This window comes from Alligator sinensis, unplaced genomic scaffold, assembly GCF_000455745.1.
Source record: "Alligator sinensis unplaced genomic scaffold, ASM45574v1 scaffold607_1, whole genome shotgun sequence".
Lineage (NCBI taxonomy): Eukaryota > Metazoa > Chordata > Crocodylia > Alligatoridae > Alligator > Alligator sinensis.
The window spans coordinates 3,416,558-3,425,638 of NW_005841935.1; the positions used below are offsets into that span (position 1 = coordinate 3,416,558).

At 40.3% G+C, this 9,081-nt stretch overlaps 1 protein-coding gene across 1 annotated transcript in view; it reads left to right on the forward strand.

Moving 5' to 3' along the window:
- Positions 1 to 9,081, forward strand: part of DNAH6 (dynein axonemal heavy chain 6) — a 282,667-nt gene that overhangs the window by 196,572 nt on the left and 77,014 nt on the right. The window contains exons 59-63 of the mRNA XM_025199101.1: positions 2,810 to 2,990; positions 5,649 to 5,828; positions 7,050 to 7,283; positions 7,795 to 7,930; positions 8,732 to 8,907. Of these exons, the coding sequence (XP_025054886.1) occupies positions 2,810 to 2,990; positions 5,649 to 5,828; positions 7,050 to 7,283; positions 7,795 to 7,930; positions 8,732 to 8,907 (907 nt within the window). The remainder of the gene's footprint in view (positions 1 to 2,809; positions 2,991 to 5,648; positions 5,829 to 7,049; positions 7,284 to 7,794; positions 7,931 to 8,731; positions 8,908 to 9,081) is intronic.

Consider the following 9,081-nt stretch of genomic DNA (forward strand, 5'->3'; position numbering starts at 1 on the left):
GGGGGCACTACTAAGCCACAGCACAGAAGTATAGGAGTGGATATGGGGAGCAGCCAGGAGCCCAGGGCTAGCGGGGACGGGTTCTCCGCTCATCTCTTAGTGTCTCTGGGGGCCTTCTCAGCCCAGGATGTGGCCCTTGCTGCTCTGCCAAGGGGAAGCGAGTTCTGGCTGGAGCCCGGCCCTGGGAGTAGGGTAGCGGAGGTTGGGACACAGAGCCTGGGGGGTGGGGGGCAAGCAACACCTTCCTGATCATGGCCTACTCTGGGAAGAGCAGAGTGCCTCAGAGCAGTGTTCCTCCGGCCCGGGTGTGGGGCAGGCACAGTCTGGGCAGCCCCAGAGCACGGTTGGGTCCCAGCTGGTCCATGCCTCCTGCCTGGGGTGCGGGGTGCTCAGAGCAGCAGGGCAGGACCCAATGATAAGATGAGAGACTTTAACATGGAGGGAGGGGGTCCATGCTTTAATTGAGTAAATATGCTATATAAAACTCAGAATATGTATGTCAATCCTACCACCATGTCAAATAGGCTAGTTTTAAATACCATTACATATTGCCCATAATGAGCACAAAACATACCAAAATGATGTACCCAGGATTGTTTGTATTAACAGTAAACAGCATTGTCCTGTGAGGTTCCGAGACAGAGCCAGACCTGCTTTGACATTAGAGTATGAAATATACTTCAGAAATCGGGGTTTGAATGAATGGTGTCAAGTGCATTCTTCTGCTTAAAGCAAACAATTATTTATTCTACCAATTACAAATGCAAGGTGCTACCCCTCAGACAGAATAATCAAAAATACAACTACAAAATGGGTGACACCTGGATGGATGTTAGCACTACAGAGAAGGATCTGGGAGTCTTGGTAGATCACAGACTCAGTATGAGTCTGCAGTGTGATGTAGCTGCACAAAAGACGAATGCTGTTTTGGATGCATCAAAAGAAACATTAGATGCAAAACACAGGAAGTGATAGTACCTTTCTACTTGGCACTGGTTAGGCCTCATCTAGAGTACTGTGTGCAGTTTTGGACTCCACATTTTAAGAAGGACTTGGAGAAGTTGCAGCAGGCAACAAAAATGATGAGGTACTTGGAAGGCAAGCTGGAGACGTTGAAGGAGCTAGGCATATTCAGCTTACAGAAAAGGTACTTAAGAGGGAATATGAAGTCTTCAAATACTTGAAAGAGCTGCCATAAAGAAAAGGAAAAACACATTTTTCTCTTGGTGCAGAGAGAAGCATGTGGACTAACGGCTTGAAGTTGCAGCAAAGTAGGTTTAGATTGGACATCCAGAAAACATTGCTTTAACATTGAAGAAAGAATGAGGCAGAAAAATAGAATGTCTATGGAAGTTGGGCACTCTCCATCACTGGAGTGTTCAAGAAGAGGTTGGACACACATTGATCAGGGATGATCTATATGTGTAGCCATATCTGTGCTGTACCAAGGGTATTTCCCATCCTTTTGAGCTTTGCTGGTTACTACATGGGGCTGGAAGGGAATTTTTCCCCTCCTGCTGCTATAGTTTCCTCAGAAACATTGAGTGTTGGCTGCAGTCGATGCTGGGGATTTTGACTGGGGTGTGCTAGTGCTCCTTCTGGGACTTGACGTTGGATATTCCTGCTAGAGGGTATTTCCCCTCGTCTCAGAGTCAGATTGATCACTATATTTGAGGTTAGAAAGAATGGTCAGATTGGTACAAACTTGTGTTTTTTTGCATTTCTCTGTAGTGGGTGGTGTGGCCCTCTTCCTGGGATCTCTCAACCATATTTAAACAACTTTTCCAGTACTGCAGTGGTCTCCCTGCTTTACCTATGGCAGATTAGGGTGTTGTGTCTTGTGTCAGCATTGACTGTAGTTTTCTTGAGAGGTTAGCCAATGGATTTGTATGGGATGGTTTGGATAGGGATGATCCTACCTGTGGCAGGTGGTTGAACTAAATAACTTCTAGAGGTCCCTTCCAGCCCTTCTCTTCTGTTTCTATAAAATAATTCCTTTATATATATATCCATAATAAATGCATTTTAACTTTAAAATGAGTGAATGACAATATCTATAAGTTTCTATTTCACTACATATCTAAAGTATGCACTTGCTTTTAAGCATGTGCGCAATCCATTCAGGGTCAACAGAGCTATTTATGTATCTGTCTTGTTTAAATGCTTTGTTCTGGGCCTCAGGTTTTGATTTGTTCACACTCTTAAACTATACCAATCCTGTTCAGCAGTCACAACCAATGTTAACCAATATTTACCTCCAAAAGCTAATGCAGACCAAGCCATTTGCTTCATTCTTAGAACAGAAAGTATCATGGTGAAGAGTTAACAAAAAGTGATGTTTTAACTTCTATTGCAGAATTTTCCTACTTACAAACAAGTTAGATAAGTTCTATTGCTATCTTCCACCTTTGCTATTGTAATAGCTTTATCTTCCCCTACAAACTTCAGGGATGTGCACACTTTTCACATCAGAACACTAGTTCCCTCAGTCCAGCTAACCTGTACCTAGAGTAGTGTCAGGGCTTCTATAAGTTGTCCTGAGTGAATGGGAATTACATACTGTTTTCACCCACAACCTGCCCAGTAACATACTCCACCTACAGTTTTCTGCTATGTCGTGTGAATCCACAGTGTCCTGTCAGCTGGGGATCTGGCCAGTCCCTTTGTACCACTGGAATTGCCGGTCAGGATCTGATCCTAGGCTGTTTGGAAAGGTTTATGAGAATAGACTGGAGTAGGAAACAAAAAGGAGGCAAGAGCAAGTGAGGTGGAAGAGCTGTTAATCAAAAATTTGAACTTTTTTTCCTAGTGATGTTGTGCGACTGGAGAAACCTGATCTTGAGAATCAAAGAACACAGCTCATTGTACGGATCAATTCTGATAAAAATCAACTGAAAGCCATTGAAGACAAAATTCTGAAAATGTTGTTTACTTCTCAGGGAAACATATTGGACAATGAAGAACTCATCAACACACTGCAGGAATCAAAGGCAGGAGACATAATTACAATGCCTTGTCGTAATTTAAAAATGACGTATCTAACTGTGTAGAAAGTTCCAGAGGAAATGGACTGTCACATTTGTGTTTCCTCTTTATAGATTTACTTCTACAGATTGGAATAGCAGACCAACCTTTTAAAACCCAGCTCTATTTAATACAGTTAGACTAGCTTAGGGGGTCACAAGTCCCAATATAACCCCATTTTGAAAGTCCAAATTAATTACTTTCATTCATTTCTAATCAATGGATTTTGTTAATGTTTGGAAAACATTTTAATATTGTGGATGAGAGAGGCAGCATATGCTAAGGCTGTGTGAAGCTTCGGTCCCTGATTCGATTCAGCGGAGATTCGGCCCAATTAGGTGGCCAAATCTCCAAATCCGAATCAAATCAGAGGACCCTTTAATCTCTCCAAATCAAACTGGAACCCTCCAAATTGTTTCGGAGAGATTTGGAAAGATTCAGTGATTTGGACATAGAGACAGATTTAAATGTTTCTTCTACATACCTCTAGGTAGCAGGGACTTGTGAATGCTGCAGTGCTGGGGTGCATGAAGTGTCCCACAGAAGCACAGGGGGCTCCCCAGTGTGCTCGGCAGCAGACCCGGAAGTGGACCAGAAGCACTTCTGGTCCACTTTCGGGTCTGCTGGGGAGTGTGCTGGGGGGGGAGGGGCCCAGCGTGCTCTCTGGCAGCCCTGAAAGTGGACCAGAAGTACTTCCAATCCACTTCTGGGTTCGCACCAAGCACTTCTGGGAGGGCCCCCCACATTCCTGTGGGACACTTCATGCACCCCAACATTGCAGAGATCATGAACTGTGCCTGTTACCTCAAGGTATGTAGAAAAAACTTTTAAAGCTGTGTCTATGTCCGAATTGCTGATTCTCCAAATCAGCATCGAATTTCCAGATTCGGATTCGGCCGAATTGAATCAGAAACAGTGATCCGAATCAATGAATTGAATCACTGTCCCTGATTCGGGCCAAATCCAAATTTGAATCAAATAGGGCCCACTTTGCACATCTCTAGTTTATACCCCCTCCAAAAGTCCTGCTTGCTTGTTGCTCATATAAAAAATATTTTCCTACTGTAGCTGGCATTTAAAAAGTCAGCATTTGCCAAAATTTGCACAAATTGGTATACAAAATACCACAGTTTCTTCCAGGGAATAGATGTTAACTATGTGGGAAGTGTTGATAAAAAGCTAACACGGACTGGTAGCTACTCTAAATCTGACCCATGCTTTTCTTTTATTTAAACCTTCCATCGTAATAATTATTCAGTGGTTTCATTTTGGTCAATGAGGCTACATTCTGTCACACATGCTCATGCTGGCTTGTATTTTACTTCCCTGGGGTTAGTGGAATACACACCTAAATGCCCACCAACAAAGATAGGGCTATAGATTGTAGCCAAATGGGAATACCTGTAAAGAAGGATGCAATTTACTGTGAAATAAGGGATGAATATCTGGCTATAAAGCTTAAAATTCTTCATGTTGTCCTTAAAGTTGGCATTACAAAAGCTACCATCCAGTTTGCCAATTTTTGGCGCAGGTTTGGTTATCTCAGCTTGGTATGGAATGAGCCATTCAGAGGATGTGTCTATACAAGATGCTTCAAGCACCGTAGACTAATTCTACTGTGTGTTAGCGTGACTGGCAAAACCCACGCTAATGCACAGTAGAATTAGTCTACTGCACTTTAATTAGCATCACAAAAAAATGTGCACGGGCGCTAATGTGCAGTAGTGCTGATTATGGTGCATTAACTTTAGTAATTACAGGTACTAAACTTAAGGCACCATAATTATGGCACATTAATGAACATGTAGATGTGCCCAGAATGAACTACCATTTTGTTCTTAAAAGTGGTCTTTGTAGGTCAGGTCTGAGACAGACAGGAAAGTGGTGAATCTCTCAAAAGTTAATAAATTAAGCTGATACTATTAAAAGCCAGAAAATCAGACCCTGCAGTTACTTGTTATTTGCATTTAGAATTTTGGGGCAGACTTTTACAGGTACATGCAAATACTAAGCTTAGCATCTGGTCTTAATTTTCAGTATTCAGCGTTTAGACTATTATTCCAACATAAATTTAAGCAAGCCTTTTGTTTCCCATTCCCTCGAAATCCCCAGAACCACTCAGAGTAATGAGGTTGTCTTGGCTTGTGTACAGAGATGATGATGGTCTTTAGTTATTTTTCAGATATTCTAAACACATTTATACTTTCTCTTTTTTTCTGCTCAGAATTTTTAATGTAGAACGTCTCAGAATTTCCTTTTCTTTAGAGGTAGTACTTATGTTAAAAACCTATTTCCTGTTCTTGGGTGCAAACTCATACTGTTAATCAGCATAATTCACAAAATGCAGTTCAGTACCATTGATTGCTTTAAATACTGTAAACTATCAAAGGTACCATTTCTCCCAAAAGTATATAGTGTCTGGAATTATAGACAGAGGCATGCCTGGACCCAGAGCTTCCTACTTGCAGCAGATTAAAAAGAGAAATGAAGAACTTTTACAGAATGGTATGAAGTGACATTCATATGTCTTTGGAGCTCATGCAACCACTAGTGCTGTTATAGTGTTTCCAGCCCTCATTTTCAGAAATATCTTTCTCAAATACCTTTGAAAACATTTGTTCCAGGTTACCTCTGGTGCCATTAAAACAAGACTGAAAGAAGCAGAAACAACCGAGGAGAAGATAAATGCAGCACGTGAAAAATACCGCCCTGTTGCCACTCGTGGATCTGTCATGTACTTTGTAATTGCCAGCTTGTCAGAGATAGATCCTATGTATCAGTTTTCCTTAAAATATTTTAAACAGGTTGGTTTAATTTTTCTTTTAGGTAAGCATTGTTACTAAGATAAGCATAAAACAATTAAATGAATGTGTACAGATATGATTTTACAGTCACTATCTGAAACACTGGCAGCAAAAATATTAAGCCCCTATTCCAAAAGGAGGGTGTGTCATAAACCTCTGGTAATAGTGTAATAAGCATAAGCCAAACTAACTAAGGTGATGATGATTTATTACATTGAGAGAAAATCCATTGTTTCTCATTTGATTATGATAAGGTTAGAAAATTAGTAGTTACAAAACTCCCAAGCATCGTATCAAATATTGACTTTAGGCATATACCGGCATACTTACTTGTATCTAAGACAAAGTTCTTTCCCCAATTTAACATGGGGAAAAAAGTCTCTTGTTTTTTATTTGAGTACGAAATGATGAGGGGGCGGGTGTCTGCTGTGGCTCTGGCCCTGACATGTCAGAGCCAGAGCCACAGTCACAGCCAGAGCTGCTGTGTTTCCCTGCACCTGCCTCCTACAGTCTCTTGTCTTAAATTCAGAGTCATCATGGATTTTGGTAAATGTGGTACATTTACTAGTTTAAAGAAAAGCTGACTTTTTTCGAACGCTGTTGTTGCCACTGAAGTCAGCAGACTTAACTTACTGCTGAGCAGTAAACAGATCACTTTTTGCTTTGGCACTTAAGTAACCAAGTTTTATAATATTTGATATAAACAATTTTTAAAGGTCACACTAGAAATCTTCAGAAGAACCCAGATCTTGTTATTGTACTCATTTATTAAGCATGATGGTCATAAAAGGATGCAACTCTTTAACATTAACTTATTTTTCTAGTTTGATGGTTTTGCCATAGTGGGATGTAGAACATTGGTATCCTACAGAGCATTTCCCTGCAGTCCACAGCACCTTCTGTGTCATAGTAGTGAATAATTCCATGTCATAACGAAATCAGAGCATAGTACAGTGCGAAATCAGAACATAGTAGTCTCATATAGCTTATCCTCTTGTTCGCGTCATAATTCCATTAATTACTGCTGTTGTAGAAATGTGCAATTACCGGAAGGTTGAGACTACACACAGCCTATAAGAGAACTGCCAGTTTAAAAAGTAGCATACGATATGAACAGGTTTGAGAACTACATTTCTAGTCAGTTGTATGAATTACTTGAAGTATACCTATTATTAACTATTAATAACCAACTCATCTAAGCTATTATTTTTCCCCCTGCAGTTATTTAATACAACCATCGAGACATCTGAAAAGAATGATAATCTGCAGCAGCGCCTAGCAATACTGCTCAGTCAGACTCTGTATGCAACTTACATTAATGTATCTCGGGGCCTTTTTGCGGAACACAAACTCATCTACAGCTTTATGCTGTGTATTGAAATCATGCGACAGAGAGAAGAACTTACAGATGCAGAATGGAATTTTTTCCTCCGCGGAGCTGCTGGCTTAGACAAGGTGCACTTTGCGCAGATTTATGACAAACAAAACTCTAAATCATTCTAGATTTTTGATTGAAAAAAGTGATGAGTAGATAGTGAAAGGAAGCTGTCTGTGTGACTGGTGACTTATTCTTCCAACTTGCAAAACAGCTAATTCTTAGAAAATATTTGAGAGAATTCTTTTAGGTATTTTTCACTTATTGGCCCAATCCAGAAAAGCATTCTTATTCAGCACAGTACTTAATGCTAAAGGCTGTCAGTCATGCCTGTCAATGGGACATCAAATATGCATAAAGTTGAGTGTGTGCTTAACTGATATCCTGAAAAAAGCACTAAGGGGTAGCTTTTACATTAATATGTAACATTAATATGTAAGCATATGTTTGAATGCTTTTCTGAATGGAGTAATTATTAAATTGATTATTTTGCAGATGTCTTGCATTGAATAGTAAAATGTCTTCATTTTTTTTAATCTTTTTCCTTTTTTGTCTTGTATATTTTCACTGCTCCTTTTATCTGCCCAATAGGAACTGCCATCTAAGCCTAATGTTCCCTGGCTTGAAGACACCATGTGGTATATGTGCTGTGACTTAGAGGAAATGCTCCCATGTTTTAAAGGCCTTCAGAAGGAAATAGTTTCCACGCACATTTTTATTAAAATAGGTAATTTGATAAAAAATGTAGAATGTCTCTTAGAAAGGCCTGTTCCTTTACCCCATGCTTTCCTTTCAAAGAGTATCTTCTACATGGTTTCTGCTTGTATTTTATCTAATCTTTTTTTAACAACATCATCAATAGTGACTCCTTCAGAGGCAACTTATTCAACCTTTTAACACGCTTGTTATTGGTATAATGCCTTTTCTCCTTTTGTATAACTGTTTTTTTCCCCATTGCTCTCATTCCTGCCCTTACTGATTTGGAGGGAGTTTGCCACCACACCTCATTGCGTTGTATGGAGAGGAGGTCTCCTTCTCTTCCAAAGCTTCAAGATGGCTGTGGGGGTGAGGAGGTAGGGAGTAGATGTTCCTTTCTGCCTTGGTGGGGCAGCACAGTCTCCTTTTTTTTCCTTCTCACAGGAGCAGGAAAGAATCTCCTCCCTTCAGGAGCAGCAGAGAAGGCAGCTGGAGTTCTCTCTCTCTCTCTCTCGCTCTCTCTCCCCTTTGTTTTTTAAATTAAAGCTCAGGGCCTAACATCATTATGTGACCTCAGCAGTGGAAACTCTAGACATTGGGCTTACAGTATCTCTGCCTCAGTCTAGTCCTATAAATTTTATAGTCCAAGACAGTCCTGTAACAGGGCACATAGTCACCATGACTGTGTGCAAAGGGATTTGAGGCCAAAAGCATGAATAAATAAGCTGCTGCCTTTTAAATTTTTCATCTTCAATATCTTAATATTATGAATTATTTCTTCATGGCGAGTTATAAATTAATGACACTGCTAATAACTCTTTATCATTTTCAGGGTGTCTTGATGTTCACATTAACCCAGAAGCTTGGGAAGGCTATGATTCTGAGCTTTCATATCATTCAGGCCAAGTTGAAGAAGAAAAAAAGGAAGGCTTAACAAAAGGTCCCTGGGACACAAGGCTGAGCATATTTCAGAAACTAATTATTGTGAAATGTTTTATGGAAGAAAAGGTATGTTTTCCACTGAAATCCAACTGTGGAATAATTTTATTCCACTTGAAAGCTTGCAAGAATTTAATTTGTAGGATAGTTTGCTTTAAACTAAAGTGTGCTATTTGCCCATGAGCTCAGGAGGGGCTGAAGGATGTTTCCAAAGGAAGGAAACAGTAGACTGGCCTGCCTCTT